Source organism: Macrobrachium rosenbergii, chromosome 13 (genome assembly GCF_040412425.1).
Source record: "Macrobrachium rosenbergii isolate ZJJX-2024 chromosome 13, ASM4041242v1, whole genome shotgun sequence".
Taxonomy (NCBI): Eukaryota; Metazoa; Arthropoda; class Malacostraca; order Decapoda; family Palaemonidae; genus Macrobrachium; species Macrobrachium rosenbergii.
The window spans coordinates 4,942,520-4,963,863 of record NC_089753.1 but is presented as its reverse complement, the minus strand read 5'-3'; the positions used below and the strand labels follow the sequence as shown (position 1 = coordinate 4,963,863).

The window sequence follows — 21,344 nt, the reverse complement described above, 5'->3', positions numbered from 1 at the left end:
GCATCCCTCATCTTCATCATACAATGCCAACAGAAATCTCATGGGTCAGTTGAGGGTAAGCTCCACTATCAATCAAGACGACTGCAATAAAAAATATAAAACAAACATGAACACTCAAGAAACATCATGCATTCACAAACAAAAGCACATACAAAACAAACATGAGAAACTAAACAACATTTCGTCATACAAACCCACTTTCCAGACGCCACCACAAGATGTAAGCCATCACTTTTTCTTCAGTCACGATCAACCTAAGACTTCTTTCATCTTTTTTATTGTGCATGATGACTATGTTTTTTGTTCAGCATGGATGTGAATAAGAAAAAGTGAAAAACAAAAGTCACGAAGAATGTAAGCAGGTGTTTGATTACCTTATGTCCTTGATGTTAGTGTAACCAGTTCTGTTGTTTTGCAGCAGTAGGTCATGCAAAGAGTGTACTGGCTGTTTTCCTTCAAAGTGGAGAGGTTCGGCAACATGAAGGCCACATTTGCCAGTTTCTTCTAAGATTACTTTGTCTTCAATACTGCTGAACCTTTTCAGCTCCTTCCCTACTTTTTGCTCATTCATGGCTGGCTCACCAAGGGAGTTACACATGTGGGGTCAGGGTACATGCCCACACTTTGACAGATATGATCCAGGTAAATGTGCCAAGTTACCCCTTACTTTATCGGAGTCCTGACAGATGTTTCTCTCCCTTGACAATCCAAGCAACCCATCTTTCCCTGCTATTCGAGCAAAGGAACTCAATGCTGTTGGGCCTCATGTAGTGGTCATCTTGCTTTTGAAGATAACCCTCCAGTAATGAGTTCATGCCATGTTTCTCTGGTGCTACTTAATGCCTTGAAACATCTACTATATTCAAGGAGAGTATGACTCGTGAAAAAAGCAAGACAAAGAACTGCAAGAGTGTATCTTTTTCCTCTTCCTTCTCCCTATTCTTTCTATAAGATGAAGAAAATGAGGTTTCAAAAGCTCTCTGTCAGAATTCAAGTGAGTATTATCTTTCTCCAGGGGCTGGCATTCAGTGGGTGGGATGTCTGCAGTGAGTAGGGTTGGCAAAAATGGTCTCTTTCCCTAGTTGTACTTCCTCCAAAGTCAGCAAAGAAGAATTATTGGTTCTGCCCTCTCATTGTAGCATCCCTCCAGACAGCATTGTAGTCTGAGTAAAGACAAGATGGCCACCTTGATCCACCATGAAGTATCCAAGCCCTCTGAGGGGATGGCCATTCCTTTTATGGCTGGTATCAGGGGGGCTCAGACCTCCTCAGGTAAAAAGGGGGGACAGGAAAGAAGAAATGAGGCGTATGCTACGATAGACTTTTCCAATCTCTAACTACCATCTGTAGAGACAGGCTGTGGCCTTCAATATGGTTACAAACTACAGTAATCACTCAATTATATGGATCACTATTATCCAAACCTTGACATTATCCAGCACAATGCCATACAGGAGAAAATCAGCAATAAATAGCCAACATTATTACTAATGCCCATTCACACCATCTGCACAAGGACATGGCATGAATTTTAACAAGAACGTTAACATTCCAATGCCACCTAGTGGGAAACAGGTGATTACAGAGACAGTCCTAGCAGGTTAGCCGAGCATTATTTTGTTTTGCTTTGAATGCAACTAATGGCTCAAAGATATAAGCTAACTTTAACAGTTGGTAAGTCATTCCAATTAATACTGTTTCTAGAAATACAACTTTGCTTATACTAATTGGAAGATGGGTTTTTGCAATAGGCAGTCCCCGGTTTACGACGGGTCCTGCTTACGACGTTCCAAGGTTACGACGCTTTTCAAATATATTCATCAGAAATTATTTCCGGTTTGACGCGCATGTTCAGGTTACGGACAGCGTCGACGCCGATCCGACGGAAGAAATATGGCTCCAAAACGGCAGAATAATCATAATTTGAAGGTTTTTCTGATGAAATACTCAATAAAAATGCAGTTTATATCGTTTTCAATGCACCCAAACCATTAAAAGTAAGGTTTTCTTATGATTTTTGACAATTTTTTGGTTTACGACGCGGCGTAAAAACGGAACCCCCGTCGTAAACCGGGGACTGCCTGTAGTGTATAAAAAAAAATTCATTGTAGCTTTGCATCAACCACTCTTACAAATGAAGTGTATGATTTGAATCTGGTCCCCTGAATAGTTTTAAATCACATAGAATTTCATTGAGAAGTACCAATAAAATTGATTAAATGCATCTTTTCTCGATTGACAACTAAGACTATAGCAAGCTCAGTAGCCTCGAGGTCTTAGCCCAGGTAACACTATAACCAGACCATTTGGTTATTCTTAACTATAGCAAGGATTTGTTAACGATATGTACTTGATCCACACTGTTGGTTGAAAACTGGAGAATCACTATAGATGTTCAACTGTGAGTGTTGTTCTTTATCATCTTCATTCAGTGATTGGATCATTTGCACTATTCATCATATATCCATGGGTCAAGTGAGAGTACTAACCAATTTTAAGAGAGGATTACACTGCTTCAATGCAGTGCTCTTTTTGGAATGAACACCATTAATGTTATACTATCTGATTCATTATTCCACAACACCTGCCATTTACTATAAATGCCTGAGTAGAACAGGTATATTTGATTTAATCATAGCAACTACAGCTTTGGATGCTATGGACTATTCTCACTTTATAAGCAAGTATCTCAAAACATAACTTATTAAACTTTAAACTATAATTTGCATCAATTTTCAACCAGTTTTATTAATATTTCACACACAAAAGGTTGAAACCTTTCCAGATGATACCATATGTTTGTTTTTGGCGTATATTTGAAAGAACTGAATTTTGGCAGATTTTTTTTTACTAAAATTTAAATTAAATTTTTTTTTTGGCAAACCAACAATATTTTTCAAAAGGACAACATATTTGTTCCAAGAATATACATATATTACAAGGACTTCGTACCATTTAAATTTAAACTAAAGGATAACTAATGAAAGGTAAGAAAGAACTTGAATTATTTGTTTCCCTGGGGGCAAGAAAAACAAAGGGTTAAATAATGGATTTTTAGACAGAAATTTATACATCTGATGTCCTTTACTTCTGGTATATATACTAGCCATATTATAATGAAGATTTTTTCCCGAAACCCAGCCAGCCCTCTAAGACCTCTCATGAGTTAATCAAGCTTATTTAACACTGAAATACTTGAAGTTTGCCTAACATTGAAATACGTGACTGCAGTATTTACTGAAGTTCAAAAATACCTGGGGGATACACAACCTCGTTTGTAGAAATCGCAACCACTGATTCAAATCCCATTTTCACAGCCCCTGAATTTAATGTGTGGTAGGCACTATTGTCCCTAGCAAGACAAATATAGGTGTGGTCTTTGTCTGATGAAACATAAAGGAATTGCAAGCCTTAGCTAATAGGCCCTGAAATGTGTTAAGGCATACTTAATGGTCACTAACAAACAACACCTCAAGGACTGACTGTCACAAATAATGCTTGCTGCTACAGCCCCCAAAAAAACTTCATTACCTCTTTCTACACCAGTAGGGAAATAACAGTACAAAGAAAACAACAGCACACTAGAATCTTACACCATTCTGGATTGAAAATTAGATTTTCCCTCATGACCAAAAGCCTGTGTAGCAGTGGAAAATCCCCATTGCTGCTAACAAGGGGAAATCTGTGCAATAAGGCACATTAACTTTACAAAGCATTTATAAGCCCCAAGAGAAACAAAGTGAAGCATGCCCATACAAGGCCAAAAAAAAATCCAACAAAGACTTGAATTCAGGGTATTCATTTGAATCCCATAAAGATAATGAAAAACATAGGTTCCTTCATATGTAAACATATGAAAACAATAAATACAAATTAAAGAATAGCTATTACAACAAAGATATGGGCTACGGATGAGATCAAAAGGGAAGAAAACTTAGACCAAAACAAAAGTTGATACATAGATGGTACCTCACAAAAGCAATCTGGGAGAGCTAGAGACGAACTGAGAACAACACAGTCACAAAGCAGAATAATGGTAAATGTGAAGCGAGGAGGAAGGGATGGCCATATGTAGGGGACACATTCTTTTCACACTAAAGTGGTTAGTGCAACTGGAATAGTTCTACATGAAATAATACGTATATCTTATTGTTAGTGGGAATATAACATAATTATTCTCTTCAATTACAGGATTACTTAAAACACATTTAGTCATATTAAAAACTTTATATGGTAAATGTAAAACTAATGGCTTATTGTATACTTGTTACCTATACAAAAAAAACAAAAATTATTTCTTTTATTTAGAAAACCAGCATTTACATAAAAATATCCTCTTTCTTACTACAGATGACAAAAACAAAAAGTTCAAACAATTAAATAATAATTTTTACATTATAAAGTATGTACTAGCCATATACACATATACCTCACATAACATTAGTAATTTGCTCCAATACATGCAACATGAAGAAAAAAAATTAGGCTTGAATTAAACATCTTGTGTCATTACATGGAAATTTTAAAAAATTCAATAATTCACCCTTCTGCAGCCTTTTTAATAAAAATATACATTTTCTTTAATTAAAATTTAAAGAATGCCCAAAACCATTCTCTAACAAATTATCCTAAGCATCCTATAAACAAACAATAAGGACACTAATAATGTCACTGACCGATGTAAAGTTGAGTAAACCAACAAAAGGGACTTTTGTTTTTTCCTATTATTATTTAAGAAAAGCAAATGTTAAGTTGAAAACTATGGATCTTGAAATGGTGTAAGGCTAGGTATGTCTATATACTTAAGTTTTCTAAAGGCAGTATGTATGCATGTGCAACTGATCCAGTAGAGTACACCAAACTACTCCAAACAGACATGTTTATAGATCAGTTACTTGCATAACAACAAGTACCTTTAAATAAATTTTTAATATGAAACATCTCAAGACTAAAAACCAACCAGAGGGCATGAAATTCATTTCGATTATGAACTGGCTCAAAAATTATATTTGTGACGCAAACAATTTATAACTTGAGAAATATAGCCTTACTCAATTTAAAATTTAAAAAAAAAATGTTTTATGCAGAAGGTGTGTTTCCATCAACTTTTCTTCTAATTTTTTTACACTAACCAAAATATGTGACAATATTCAATTGCAAGATACTATTTACACTCAATTTCTGACCATAAATAACAAACTGACACAAGCGTTCTGAAAGCAATCTACAGTACTTCACAATTAGCTCTAATTGTAGGAAGCCATGGTCTTCTTAAAGATACTGTCAGCATTAAGTAATACTGACATTTTTCAATTATTTGCCATGGAAAAATGAGTATTTGTTATGGTCACAAATATGTCAGAAATATCATCCTGTGAAGGATTTTCTACACCTTCATATAACAATGCATTTTTTATAAACTGAACAATAAAGGCAGGATCCTTGTCAAAAGTTGCTCGAGCAACTTTCTGTATGTCTAGACCATGGTACGGTTTTTTCTGGGCAGGAGGCATTGCAGCTGGCAATTCAAGCAACTGCATAGCTTGATAACTGGCCAAAACTAACTTTTCCTTAATAGGGCTTGCATACTTCTCACTTGCTTCCTTCATTTTTGCAGCTGCTATTTTCATAATCATAGCATTGTCTGAATCAGTAAAAACTTTTCCAGTTAGTAATGGATCCATGTTCACAGCATGGATTTTTTGCAATACTAATCTAATAGCAGGGCCCAAGTCTCCTAAGCATTCACAAACCTCATTAATTATGGCAACTGCCTGGGGAACAGACACAGATGAACCACTAGTCTGGGGGAACTGTGAACTGGCTGATGACGCACCTAGAAAAGCTGATGGTTGAGAGGATGAAAGGGATGATGCACCTTGACTGTAATGACTGCGTGTAGTCTGTACATTAGATGACGTTAATCCTTGAGATAAAGGTACCATATTACTTGAACTTGTTCCAGGTCTTGATTGATCAAACTCTTCAGTTCGAGGATACTTACTACTTCCCTTTCCATCTGACGGGGCTTTTCTTTTCAATGAAGAAGTTTCTACTTCAGTTTGTTCACTTCCATGAGATCTCAAATATTCCATTTCAAGAATTTCCCTTTTCTTTTTATATGCTGTCTCCAGCATTGATGATACAAGCTCTTTCCAAAACAGCATCCACAACTTATTGCGATGTTCAGCATCATTTCTTCCTGGATAATGAGTCTTGTACTGGTCAAGGAAAACCCGATACTTTTCCTCATATTCGGGGTGAACTTCTGGTAGTTCAAGGTAAAGTTTACGTTCTCTTTCATGTTCACGCTTCAAGTCTTCCTTTGCTGCCATAAATTTCTGGTAACTTCTTGCCTTTGCTGCTTCTTCTTTCTTTTTCTTCTCTAGCTCAAGTCTTTCTTGCTCTTGCCTCCTCTCTTGTTCACGCTTCATTTCCTGATCATGCCTCATCTGCTCTTCTCGTTCCTGCATCATTTGTAAGTCGTGTCTCATTTTCTGTTCACGCCTCAACTCTTCTTCACGCTTAAGTTCTTCTTCACGTCTAATTTGCTCTTGTAATTTCAACTGTTCCCTCAGAAGCCCTTCTTGCTCTCGCATTACTTCTTCCTTTTCTCTTTCCTGCCGTAACTGCTCCTCATATTGCCGCTCTCGCTCATATGGTTTGGATTCTGCTGATAACAGATATTTCTCCTTTTCTCTCTCTCTACTATACTGCTGTCTATCATCATCCATGCTGAAAACAAATGAATTAGAAATGAAATCTAGACATAAAAATAGGTAATCAAACAAATAATCAAAGATCCTAATGCTACAGAAAGTTTTTATACAAAGTTGAAATAGTTTTTTTTACGAATAAAATAAAATTTGCCAGCCCATATTACTGATTAAATAGTACTTTAACAAGACTAGCAAACTAAAACCTTCAAAGTAACTCTTTAATATACAGATTTAGTTTCACATTATATAAAAGGTTCTTAAAAAAATATTATATATATATATATATACAAATATTTAACCCCGACTATCTGCGTCTTCCTTATCTGGACTCGACATTACTCGACACACCCATACCTGGGACCAAGGACCAAGAATATGAGATATAGATAAATTTCAAAAAATTTGAAAAAACTGCTTCCTGATGGTTGGAAATGCTACACAACCTCAGGAAAATGTTGGTTAACACTGCTTACACTCATGAAGAGACTGAGAGAGGGGTTTCGGAGTTGGGGAGGCCTTGAGAAGTTTCCAAGGTGGGAGAGGGGAACAAATGGCTGGGTACCAAGGGAGAAGAGGGGCAGTAAGGCTGTGTGGAGTAACTCAACTCAGAGAAGGAGTTGTTTTGGAAGGTAGGTGGAGCTGGAGAGCAGTTTCCCTGGCTGAGAGGGGGTGGGGATACCACTGGATGGTTGAAGAATGCTAGGTAGACATCTGACTTTCTAGAGCTTGTTTTGTTTCATGGTTTTATGTTCATGTCCTTTCCTCATTTTATGAAAGGGTATGTACAGTACTGTATTGTAATAAAATACAAAAAAAAGAAGAAAAACATGGTAGAGAGAGAGAGAGAGAGAACAACTTAAGTATTGCATACATCGAAGCCTATACAGTAACAAACACACTCCTTCACTTTTTTATTTATATTTTACATTATTCTCTTTTATATTTTATTATGTTGTCTCATTTTTAATTTTTACAGCCCAAAAGATAAACATAATCATGAGCACAGGGTACATACTTACGCGCATGCTCATTCGCTAGCTTTAGCAAACGTCATATATTTTCTTTTGTATTGTGTTTTTATACTTATGATTCTTTCACATTTTATTAAAGAATATGTACAGTACAGTACTGTACTGTAACAAAGAAAAAAAAAAAAAAAGGAAGATGAGATATGTTATGGAGAGAGAGAGAGAGAGAGAGAGAGAGAGAGAGAGAGAGAGAGAGAGAGAGAGAGAGAGAACAATAACTAAGGTATTGCTTGCACTGAACCCTATACAGTAAAATACACACTCCTTTACTTTTTTATTTATATTTTATGCTGTTCTCATTTATATTTCTAATGAATTTTCTATTTTTTTTATTTTTAAAACCCAGCAAGATAAAAGCAATTACGTGCATAGGGTATATACACTCAGCAAGAAAAGTGAAGATACAGTTTTTTTAAATCTTCGGACATATATTGCTCAATAATGCGATATCTGGCAACTTTATAAAGGGGAGGAGCTTCAGTCTTATTGTTTTTGTTTTTTGCTTGACCTCCTATAACTTTCAATCATATTCTACAATTCTGACATCATTGATACTTAAATGCAGTAGTAAGCTTTACAGTATTCGTTCAAGTTGTAATTTGCAGCGACAGTTCTGAGCAAAAAAAACATTTTTCGACATAACCTATCAAGTAACCTTACACAAATGAATTTATGACACCACAATGAACGGAATGCTTGCATAATCAGAAACGCGATCTTCCATAGTGAAATCAAGAGTTAAATTTGAGCAATGTCCAAGGAAAAACGTGGAGAACAATAAAGGAACGAATGCAATGTTACGATGAGAGAGAGAGAGAGAGATTGCTGTTGTGTAAGCCTAGGCCTATATGTAGAGCTACTCATTTCATTATTTTTTTTTCTTTTAGAGATTGAGCGATACTATATTTGTATAGTATGTTTTAGCAATGGAGAGAGAGAGAAACTATGGCAACGTCAAGAAACATCCAGTTACTTGTGTTTTCCCGCCGAAGTGCTCCATACATCATAGAGAACGATCTTGCTGATTTAAATAGATTTGGTCAACTTACCGTAGCTGTCACAACATTTACTGCCATTAATTCCAGCTGACTTTTTATACCGTGAAATACAAAGATGAATGTGTAAAAATTAAAGAAATGATCATTACCTCGTATGATGATGCAATAAGCCTGTCCATAACGAAAAACGAGTAAATATTGCCGTTCTGATAAACAGTACTACACTGAGATATCCAAACACTATCTTTTAGATCTCTATGAACGAAGTCATCTGAGAAATTCTGATTACTTTGGACATGAATGGTGTTTTAAGTATCTGAATGTTTTTGTTTTGCAGATTTAACATATATATGATATAATTTGCATTGTATTTTCATACTCTAGAGTAAATTTACCGAGATTATGTGTTTTCTGTAAGAAAAAAATTAAAATTCGATGAACGAAATCTAATGAAAACTGTATCTTCACTTTTCTTGCCGAGTGTACATATGTGCACACATAACCACTAACATTGGTGAACTTGTTTGAGCTTGTTTTGTTTCGTGTTGTTATGCTTGAGATTCTTCCACATTATAATATACTGTTGTGGTTTTTTGTGGAACACATTACATTCACTTGGCCACAGGGGATTTTCACTAATTCGAGAATTTTTTCAAAGAGCAATATTCGCCAATTACTGTATTTTTATTTTTTTCATGAGTAAATACATCTTTATGATAAAAAATTATTTACTAATTTTCAAATGTTAATATTAATGTAAACACAGCAAAATATCTATAAAATGTTTAATACAAATTAAATAAATCTGTGATACAAATAATAAACTTGTTAAGCTCATTCTGGGGTGAGCCCCAGAATGGGCTTAACAAGCTTACGTTTCTCTCTCTGGTAACTGCGATGTATTTGAAATATTACTACTGTATAGTGTAGTGTTTTTGGATAATAGAGCATGCTGTACAGTGTCTGAAATATTCGCTAATTATTTTAATTTTATTTTCCAGTCTGTTGTTATTGAAATGCAAAAACTTGTATAGTAATTGTGCATGGAAAATATGAAAAAATGAATGACAAAGTAACATCACGTTTATCTATAAAACTATACTCTACAAAACAAATAAACATACATGAATCAAAAATCAATCTTTCTCTTATCCCAGAGAGAGAGAGAGAGAGAGAGAGAGAGAGAGAGAGAGAGAGAGAGAGAGAGAGAGAGAGAGAGAGAGAGAACTTTAATGTTAATGCATCGGATCACAGCAACTTTACAATGGCTGGGAGGAAAGTAAGAATGTTGAGAGTTGCCTACGTATGAAATTCGGGTTTTAAATATTTTTACGGTGATTAGAGATGAAACATCAACAGTGATAAAATATTCTCTTGTGTACTCTTACAATGCGTGTGATAATCATAGTCAACTACACTTGTAATGAAATACGGTACAATAAACCACACAAAGCAAAAAATATGGCAACACTACCTTCGTTGATCTGTCGTGAACTTGCTGGATTTGTTTATTTTCGTGTTTTTTTTTATGTTTACATATGAAATTCAGATTTTAAATATTTTTATGGTGATTATCAATACAATATAAACGGATTCTGTAAGTGAAATAACGTGTTATAGATATTTTGCAGTGTTTTCTCATTATAGTATATGTATACTGAGAAAGAGAGAGGAGAGAGAATGATGGCACAAGAATTTTTTAATAAATTTATGGGAGATGGTGAGGACTAACCACAAAACGAAGGTAAACCAAGAACTCACTGTAGTAAGTAATTTTTTTATCATAAATTTATTTGTACATAATCACGAAAATGCTAACATAACGTTACAAACCTAGCATTCTGCTTGGAGGTAGGTGTCCTGTTGTTCTAAGTAAGTATACCTTATTTTAACCAGACCACTTAGCTGATTAACAGGTCTCCTAGGGCTGGCCCGAAGGATTAGTCTTATTTTTACATGTCTAAGAATCAATTGGTTACCTAGCAACAGGACCTACAGATTAGTGTGGAATCCGAACCACATTATACCAAGAAATTAATTTCTATCACCAGAAATAAATTCCTCTAATTCTTCATTGGCCAGCCGGAGACTCAAACGCGGGCCCAGCAGAGTGCTAGCCGGGAACTATACTGACCAGTCCAACAAGGAACTCCTGTTGTTTTAAACTACCCATGTATTTTAGATATGCTCTATACAGTAGTACTGTCCTAAAATACATACCTGTGGAGTAGATGTTTCAAAATCATCTTACAACACAGGAAAATATCAATATACATAAAATGTAAGCCCAATGCATTACAGTAAGCACAGAACAGTGTGCAGATTTACGTAGGCCAAAGAAAATGTGCGTGTCTGAATGATAGGGGATACTTCAGAGTAACAGTTGTAGGCTGGTATTTAATTTTGCAACATGACTGAAATATTAGGTGTTCTGGGACAATAGTATGAGGTATATTTTCGTTTGAACTGTTAAGTTTCCCGATGAACTATTAAAATAAGCAGTTATAAGCATTTTAGGGGTGTATATTGCCTACTTAAGAGTAGCAGTAGTAGGAGAGTACTGTAATGTAAGGTTACTGTGTGTGTTTTGGCATGATGGTTTGGGGTGTGCTTTTTGTTTGAAATATTAAATTGTTTTAGTGTGATAAATTAACCCTTTAACGCCAACTGGACTTATTTTACATCGACAAAAGTTGTCTGTCGGGTGCCAAGTGGACGTAAAATACGTCGACTACAAAAAAGTTTTTTTAAATATTCGCGGAAAAATACTTATAGGCCTTGTTTGCGAAAAATTTTCAATCACACGCCCTGAGGGATACTGGGAGTTCACGGATCACGCTGTTGTTTTGTTCAGAAGCGTGACCCAGCTCCGCATGTGCGAATTTCTTTCTTATACCACAAGAAAGCATCAGCTAACTCTGCTGAAAATCTCAGAAATTCTTTAGTCACTTCACTTAGTCGTAATTTTTGCACTGTTTTGTATTAGCCGTTACATAAAGTTTTATATATGAAAATGTGCACAATTTCATGTAGAATACAACAAAAAATAACTCATGGTTGTAGCTTTTATAAATTTTGACATTTTCACATAAATCACAATAAGTGCCAAAATTTCAACCTTTGGTCAAATTTGACTCGACCGAAATGGTCGAAAAATGCAATTATAAGCTAAACTCTTACATTCTAGTAATATTCAATCATTTACCTTCATTTCGCAACAAACGAGAAGTCTCTAGCACAATATTTCGATTTATGGTGAATTTTTGAAAAAAACTTTTTCCTTACGTCCCCGCTAACTCTGCTGAAAATCTTGTAAGAGCCTGACGCCCTCTCTTCCAAACACTTGTGTGTTCGTGTGTTCTTCGTCCATCAAAGTGAACAAGACAACAAGAGCATCTCGTTTTCTTTTCCTAAAGGAATGCGATTTCCACCATACAATATTTCCGTCTGTTTCTCCCTAACCATTGTTGTCTTGATGTATGTACAATCACCACTACTTGCATTGCCATGCAAGCATTCTAATCATGTACTCATAATGTTCCAACGAATCTTCTGTATCAAACTGTATGTATGTTTCTGTTTGTGAAGATGCCAAACGTCTCGCCACTCCGATGGACGACGAACACACACGTGTTTGGAAGAAACGGCGTCAAACTCTTTCAATCTCAGAAATTCTTTAGTCACTGTCTAATTTTTGCACAGTTTTCTATTAGGCGTTACATACAGTTTTATATATGAAAATGTGTGCAATTTCATGTAGAATACAACAAAAAATAACTCATGGTTGTAGCTTTTATCAGTTTTGAAATATTTTCATATAAATCACGATAAGTGCCAAAATTTAAACCTACGGTCAAACTTAACTCAACTGAAATGGTCGAAAAATGCAATTTTAAGCTAAAACTCTTACATTCTAGTAACATTCAATCATTTACCTTCATTTTGCAACAAACGGAAAGTCTCTAGCACAATATTTCGATTTATGGTGAATTTAAAAAAAAACTTTTTCCTTACCTCCGCACGCGGTAACTCTGCTGAAAATCTCAGAGTTTCTTTAGTCACCTTGTCGTAATTTTGGCACCGTTTTCTATTAGGCGTTACATAAAGTGTTATACATGAAAATGTGTGCAATTTCATGTAGAATACAACAAAAAATAACTCATGGTTGTAGCTTTTATCAGTTTTGAAATATTTTCATATAAATAACGATAAGTGCCAAAATTTAAACCTACGGTCAACTTTGACTCAACCGAAATGGTCGAAAAATGCAATTGTAAGCTAAAACTCTTACATTCTACTAACATTCAATCATTTACCTTCAATTTGCAACAAACGGAAAGTCTCTAGCACAATATTTCGATTTATGGTGAATTTTTGAAAAAACCTTTTCCTTACCTCCGCGCGCGGTAACTCAGCTGAAAATCTCAGAATTTCTTTAGTCACCTTGTCGCAATTTTCGCACCGTTTTCTATTAGGCATTACATAAAATGTTATACATGAAAATGTGCACAATTTCACGTGGAATACTACAAAAAATAACTCATGGTTGTAGCTTTTATCAGTTTTGAAATATTTTCATACAAATCACGATAAGTGCCAAAATTTCAACCTACGGTAAATTTTGACTTGACCAAAATGGTCGAAAAATGCAATTGTAAGCTAAAACTCTTATATTCTAGTAACATTCAGTCATTTACCTTCATTTTGCAACAAACGGGATGTCTCTAGCACAATATTTCGATTTATGGTGAATTTTTGAAAAAAACTTTTTCCTTACCTCTGTGCGCAGTGACTTGGCTGAAAATCTCAGAATTTCTTTAGTCACCTTGTAATTTTGGCACCGTTTTCTATTAGGCGTTACATAAAGTGTTGTACATGAAAATGTGCTCAATTTCATGTAGAATACAACAAAAAATAACTCATGGTTGTAGCTTTTATCAGTTTTGAAATATTTTCATATAAATCACGATAAATAGAAAAAATTCAACCTTTTGTCAACTTTAACTTGACCGAAATGGTCGAAAACTGCAATTGTAAGCTAAAACACTTGCAGTCTAGTAATACTCAATAAATTACCTTCATTTTACAACAAACGGGAAGTCTCTAGAACCATATTTCGATTTATGGTGACTTTTTGAAAAAAAACTTTCTTTCCACTTCAGCGCTAACTTCCAAATCCCACCGGCATACGGCAGACACTTTTGTAAATAGAGGCTCGGCGTTTAAGGGTTAAGGTATATTTTTGTTTTAAATATGAAATTGAGCAGTGAAATATTAAAACACTCAATTATAAACATTTTAGTTTACGGGGTACAAGGTATCTGGCAGTTATAAGCATTTTTTCAGGGGATTTTTGCATTTTCCACAGTAGGTTCTGGAATCTATCCGTGTAAAAATGTAAAAATGGGTGCACTGTGTGTGTGTGTGTGTGTGTGTATATATATATATATATATATATATATATATATATATATATATATATATATATATATATATAATGAATGTATATGCATATATATATAATTGTATGTCCCAGCATAATGTGTATGAAATGCATTAAGCAATTTCAACCAAACTGGGTATATCACTAGCACCAAAGGGCACCAAAAGGGTTGGGGGTTGGATGGGCTTCCCTGAAATAGGGCTGTTTCTTCCCGTAGACCTAGTAACTAAATAAACTCTATGGGTTTATTATACCTCATTTTGGTATACATATGACTTACTATCCGGAAAAAAATACTATTGGGGTAAGATATCACAGGCACCAAAGGGAGTGACATAAAAATAATAAAAAACGACAGATATTAAGTATAATCCATAGCTTTCAAGGTTACCGAGATGAATAATGACATTCCCGATGCCCTTCAAGTCCAAGTTCACCCCCAATAGGAAAGGGGTTGAGAAGGGAAGAAAAATAAAATATAAAAAAGCACATATACTAATGTCTAAGCTTTCATGTGTAAATTAAATAACATTAATTAAATATTATTAAAAGCAATAATTTCTCTCTCTCTCTCTTTTAGTGAGATGAATTTATATGGTACATGTATACAGGTATGTTTATTTGTATGATAAATAAACGTTTCACCTAATAATAAGTGCTAATTTTCAAATAATAAGATTAATAAAATTAAATAATAATAATAATAATAATAATAATAATAATAATAAAAATAAAACTGTAATTACAAAATTCGTATTATTTGAACAAACAAATTCTTCCCTCATCTTTTGTAAGAAGGAGATGATGGTAAAAGCGGTCAGACATGTCATTTAACATGACAAGAAGGGGAGTGCTGCTAATCAGTGGTCAAATTTTTCTTATAATTCTGTGTGTGTGTGTGTGTCCGTAATAATTCATAAAAAATTTCACTCTCTTAATTAAGGACAACTGTTATCTCTCTCTCTCTCTCTCTCTCTCTCTCTCTCTCTCTCTCTCTCTCTCTCTCTCTCTCTCTCGTTCAAAGATAGCCAACCTACGTATTACAGCACTGTTTCTCTGTATGTCTTTAACTGTACAGTAAATAATTTTGAATTGATCTAATTTTACCTGTACCGTTTACAAACTGTAAATGCGCCGTTCTCAAACATAGAGACATAGAGCATTTCAGAATAAAGAGAAAGTGACATAATAAAGAAGTTTTTAAAAACGAGGTTCAGAAGACCTCTAAAAATAGATCAGCGAAATGGCGGAGAGAGTCACACCATTTATTTCTTTTTTTAACCCTTAAACGCCGAGCCTCAATTTACAAAAGTGTCTGCCGTATGCCGGCGGCGTTCGGGAGTTAGCGCTGAAGCGGAAAAAGTTTTTTTCAAAAAATCACAGCATGCTTGGTTTTTAAGATTAAGAGTTCATTTTTGGCTCCTTTTTTGTCACTGCCTGAAGTTTAGCAGGCAACCATCAGAAATGAAAAAAAATATCATTATGATATATAAATAGTGGAATATATGACAGCGTGAAAAAAAAATTTCATATATAATTGTATACAAATCGCGCTGTGAGCAAAAAGGTTAAAGCTAATGAGTTATTTTTTTTCGTTGTATTGTACACTAAATTGCGATGATTTTGGTATATAACAAATTGTAAAACGATCAAAGCAACACAGAGAAAATATTATCACAATATGATGCATGAATTCGTAACGCACAGATGAAAAAAATTTTTTTTTTCAAAAAGTCACCATAAATCGAAATATGGAGCTAGAGACATGAAGGTAATTGATTGAATATTACTAGACTGCAAGTTTTTTAGCTTAAAATTGCAGTTTTCGACCATTTCGATCAAGTTAAAGCTGACAAAAGGTCGAATTTTTTCTATTTATCGTGATTTATATGAAAATATTTCAAAACTGATAAAAGCTACAACCATGAGTTATTTTTTGTTGTATTCTACATGAAATTGAGCACATTTTCATGTACAACACTTTATGTAACGCCTAATAGAAAACGGTGCCAAAATTACAAGGTGACTAAAGAAATTCTGAGATTTTCAGCCAAGTCACTGCGCACAGAGGTAAGGAGAAAGTTTTTTTCAAAAATTCACCATAAATCGAAATATTGTGCTAGAGACTTCCCGTTTGTTGCAAAATGAAGGTAAATGACTGAATGTTACCAGAATGTAAGAGTTTTAGCTTACAATTGCATTTTTCGACCATTTTGGTCGAGTCAAAATTGACAGTAGGTTGAAATTTTGGCACTTATCGTAATTTGTATGAAAATATTTCAAAACTGATAAAAGCTACAACCATGAGTTATTTTTTGTAGTATTCCACATGAAATTGTGCACATTTTCATGTATAACATTTTATGTAACGCCTAATAGAAAATGGTGCAAAAATTGCGACAAGGTGACTAAAGAAATTCTGAGATTTTCAGCTGAGTTACAGCGTGCGGAGGTAAGGAAAAAGTTTTTTAAAAATTCACCATAAATCGAAATATTGTGCTAGAGACTTTCCGTTTGTTGCAAAATGAAGGCAAATGATTGAATGTTACTAGAATGTAAGAGTTTTAGTTTACAATTGCATTTTTCGACCATTTCGGTCGAGTCAAAGTTGACCGTAGGTTTAAATTTTGGCACTTATCGTGATTTATATAAAAATATTTCAAAACTGATAAAAGCTACAACCATGAGTTATTTTTTGTTGTATTCTACATGAAATTGCACACATTTTCATGTATAACACTTTATGTAACACCTAATAGAAAACGGTGCCAAAATTACGACAAGGTGACTAAAGAAATTCTGAGATTTTCAGCAGAGTTACCGCGCGCAGACGTAAGGAAAAAGTTTTTTTTTAAAAATTCACCATAAATCGAAATATTGCGCTAGAGACTTTCTGTTTGTTGCAAAATGAAGGTAAATGACTGAATGTTCTAGAATGTAAGAGTTTTAGCTTAAAATTGCATTTTTCGACCATTTCGGTCGAGTTAAGTTTAACCGTAGGTTTAAATTTTGGCACATCGTGATTTATATGAAAATATTTCAAAACTGATAAAAGCTACAACCATGAGTTATTTTTTGTTGTATTCTACATGAAATTGCACACATTTTCATATATAAAACTGTATGTAATGCCTAATAGAAAACTGTGCAAAAATTACGACAGTGACTAAAGAATTTCTGAGATTGTAAGAGCCTGACGCCATTTCTTCCAAACACGTGTATGTTCGTCATCCATCGGAGTGGCGAGACGTTTGGCATCTTCACAAACAGAAACATACATACAGTTTGATACAGAAGATTCGTTGGAACATTATGAGTACATGATTAGAATGCTTGCATGGCAATGCAAGTAGTGGTGATTGTACATACATCAAGACAACAATGGTTACGGAGAAACAGACGGAAATATTGTATGGTGGAAATCGCATTCCTTTAGAGAAAGAAAACGAGATGCTCTTGTTGTCTTGTCCACTCCGATGGACGACGAACACACGAACACACACGTGTTTGGAAGAGACGGCGCCAGGCTCTTACAAGATTTTCAGCAGAGTTAGCTTAGACGTAAGAAAAAGTTATTTTTCAAAAATTCACCATAAATCGAAATATTGTGCTAGAGACTTCTCGTTTGCTGCAAAATGAAGGTAAATGATTGAATATAACTAGAATGTAAGAGTTGTAGCTTACAATTGCATTTTTCTACCATTTCGGTCGAGTCAAAGTAGACCGAAGGTTGAAATTTTGGCACTTATTGTGATTTATATGAAAATATGTCAAGATTGATAAAGGCTACAACCATGAGTTATTTTTTATTGTATCCTACATGAAATTGCGCACATTTTCATATATAAAACTTTATGTAAGGGCTTATAGAAAACGGTGCAAAAATTACAACAAAGTGACTAAAGAATTTCTGAGATTTTACAAAACAACAGCATGATCCGTGAACTCCCTGCATCCCTCAAGGCGCGTGATTTAAAATTTCGCAAACGAGGCCTATAAGTGTTTTTCCGCGAATATTTAAAAAACTTTTTGTAGTCGACGTATTTTCCGTCCAATTGGCACCCGACAGACAATTTTTGTCGACATAAAATATGTCCAGTCGGCATTTGAGGGTTAAGGGTAATGTATTAAGCTAACTTTTAAATGAAAATACAGTAACTTTAATTTCAATTAATAGTTAGTTTAATACTGAATTTCCATCTTTTGATATCTAACGTAAGAATAACTTTCTCTCTCTCTCTCTCTCCTCGTAATAATTCATAAATAATATGACTTGATATTTCAAGTAAGGACAATATCTCTCTCTCTCTCTCTCTCATGCGTTATTCTCTCAGTCTCCATATAAATAATTTCACTCTCAAGTAAGGACAACCGTTATCTCTCTCTCTCTCTCGTTCATAGTTAGCGCTCACACATTTTCACAGCTTATTAATTCTCTGTACGTCTTTACCTGTACAGTAGATAGTTTAAATTGATCTAATTTGACCTGTATCATTTACGAAGTGTAAATGCGCTAGTGTTGCAAATACGTTCTAAAACAAAGAGACATAATAACTAAGAGTTGTATTAGTCAAAATATAAAACACTGTTTGTTCATGAAAAAGCATTTCAGAACAAAGAGAAAGAGACGCAGAATAAAGTTGTATATGTACAGTATATATATATACTGTATATATACAGTGAACCCCCTTATTCGCGGGAGATGCGTTCCACACCCCCCCACGAATGGCTAAAACCCGCGAATACTTAAAACCCCTCTAAAAACACTTAGAACTGCCCATTTTGATAGTTTAAACACAAGAAAAACCTGTAAAAATGCTTATACCCCAGTATTTTAATAGTTTTATCACAAAAAGTGCATTTATTCAAGAAAATTTTATAGAAAATACAGTAATTAGTGAATATTTCTCAGGGAAAAATAACACGAATGGGCAAATTTTCTGCGAATAATGGCTGGATATGTTCCACAGAGAAACCCGTGAATGCGTGAGTCCGAGAATCATGAGAACACGAATACGGGGGTTTACTGCATAAATTATTATAATATATATATATATATATATATATATATATATATATATATATATATATATATATATATATATATATATATATAATATATAAACAGTAATCCCGTATTTGCAGACTCACATATTCATGGATTTTCCTGTGGAATGTATCTACCCATTATTCGCAGAAAATTCACCCACTCGTGGTATTTTTCCTGAGAAATATTCACTAATTACTGTATTTTCATATAATTTTCATGACTAAATGCACTTTTTGTGATAAAACTATTAAAATACCCAGGTATAAGCATTTTTAGAGGATTTTTCTTGTCTTTAAACTATCAAAATAGGCAGTTCTCAGTGTTTTTGAGGGGTTTTAAGTATTCACAGATTTTAGCTATTCGCAGGGTGTGTGTGTGTGTGTGTGTACGCATCCCTGCAAATACAGGAGGTTTACTGCATATATATACATACAAACACATACACACACATATATACACATGCACACACACACACACACACACACACACACACACACACATATATATATATATATATATATATATATATATATATATATATATATATATATATATATATATATACCCCTACAGTAAACCCCTGTATTCATGGGGATCGTACCGCACTCCCCCCCGAATAGCTAAAATCTGCGAATACTTAAAACCCCCTCTAAAAACACTTAGAATTGCCTATTTTGATAGTTTAAACACAAAAAAACCTGTAAAAATGCTTATACCCATGTATTCTAATAGTTTTATCACAAATAGTGCATTTAGTCATGAAAATGATATGAAAATACAGTAGTTAGTGAATATTTCTCAGTGAAAAATACTGCGAATGAGTGAATTTTCCACGAATAATGTGTATATACGTTCCAGAAAAATCAGTAACTAGGTGAGTCCGTAAATAGTGAGACCGCGAATACGGGGGTTTACTGTATATATGTGTATATATACATATGTATACATGTATACACATACATATACATGTACACTTGTATACATATATACATGTAAACATATACATACAAGTATACATGAAATTTTTATCACACCGTGATTTATATACATCATGAAGCTACAAATATTGTTTAATATCCAATTCATGCTACTTTGGGAATATTCCCGATGGGGAATTATCAATTATCACCAAAGTGGAATTTTATAAGTGATAAATGGATCGGTACCACCGGGTCTTGATCTCTCGACACAGTACCTTCCAACAACACCAGTTGACAGACAAGCCATTGAGCCACCAAGAGATGTGTAAGTTAATGCCGAATCTGCTGTACTTATTTACCCGTCAAGAGCGGGAAATTGTACTTAGCTTGGGCATTAACCAACCTCCACCATGATAGCTCATTGGTACATTTGGAACAGGCAGCTCTTATTATGAAATTTTTATCACCCCTTGGTTTATATAAGATCATGAACCTGCAAATGTTGTTTAATATCCAATTCACGCTACTTCAGGAATATTCTCAATGGGGAATTATCATCGAAGGGGAATTTTATAAGTGATAAATGGATCAGTACCGCTGGGTCTCAATCCCTCGACACAGTAAGTTCCAACAACTCCAGTCAACAGTCAAACAGTTGTGCCACCGAGAGAGGTATAGGTTAATGCCGAATCTCCATGTTCCAAACGTACCAACGAGCTATCATGGTGGAGGTGAGTCAATGCTGAAGCTATGTACAATTTTCCGGTCTCGACAGGTAAATAAGTACAGCAAATTCGGCATTAACTTATACCCCTCTTGGTGGCTCAATGGTTTGACAGTCGACTGGAGTTGTTGGAAGGTACTGTGTTGAGGGATCGAGACCAGGCAGTACCGATCCATTTATCACTTATAAAATTCCCCTTCAGTGATAATTTCCCATCGGGAATATTCCTGAAGTGGCGTGAATTGGATATTGAACAACATTTGTAGCTTCATGATTGTATATAAATCAAGGTGTGATAAAAATTTCATACTAAGAGCTGCGTGTTCCAAACGTACCAATGATCTATCATGGCAGAGGTGGGTTAATGTTAAAGCAAAGTACAATTTCTCACTCTTGACAAATAAGTACGGCAGACTCCGCATTAATTTATACCTCTCTTGGTGGCTCAATGGTTTGACCGTC

At 34.6% G+C, this 21,344-nt stretch overlaps 1 protein-coding gene across 1 annotated transcript in view; it reads right to left on the bottom strand.

Annotated features, from left to right (window-relative positions):
- Positions 1–4,207: 4,207 nt before the first annotated feature.
- LOC136844863 (uncharacterized) overlaps positions 4,208–21,344 on the bottom strand; it is a 484,772-nt gene continuing 467,635 nt past the window's right edge. The window contains exon 18 of the mRNA XM_067114107.1: positions 4,208–6,735. Within this exon, the coding sequence (XP_066970208.1) occupies positions 5,310–6,735 (1,426 nt within the window). The 3' untranslated portion in view covers positions 4,208–5,309. The remainder of the gene's footprint in view (positions 6,736–21,344) is intronic.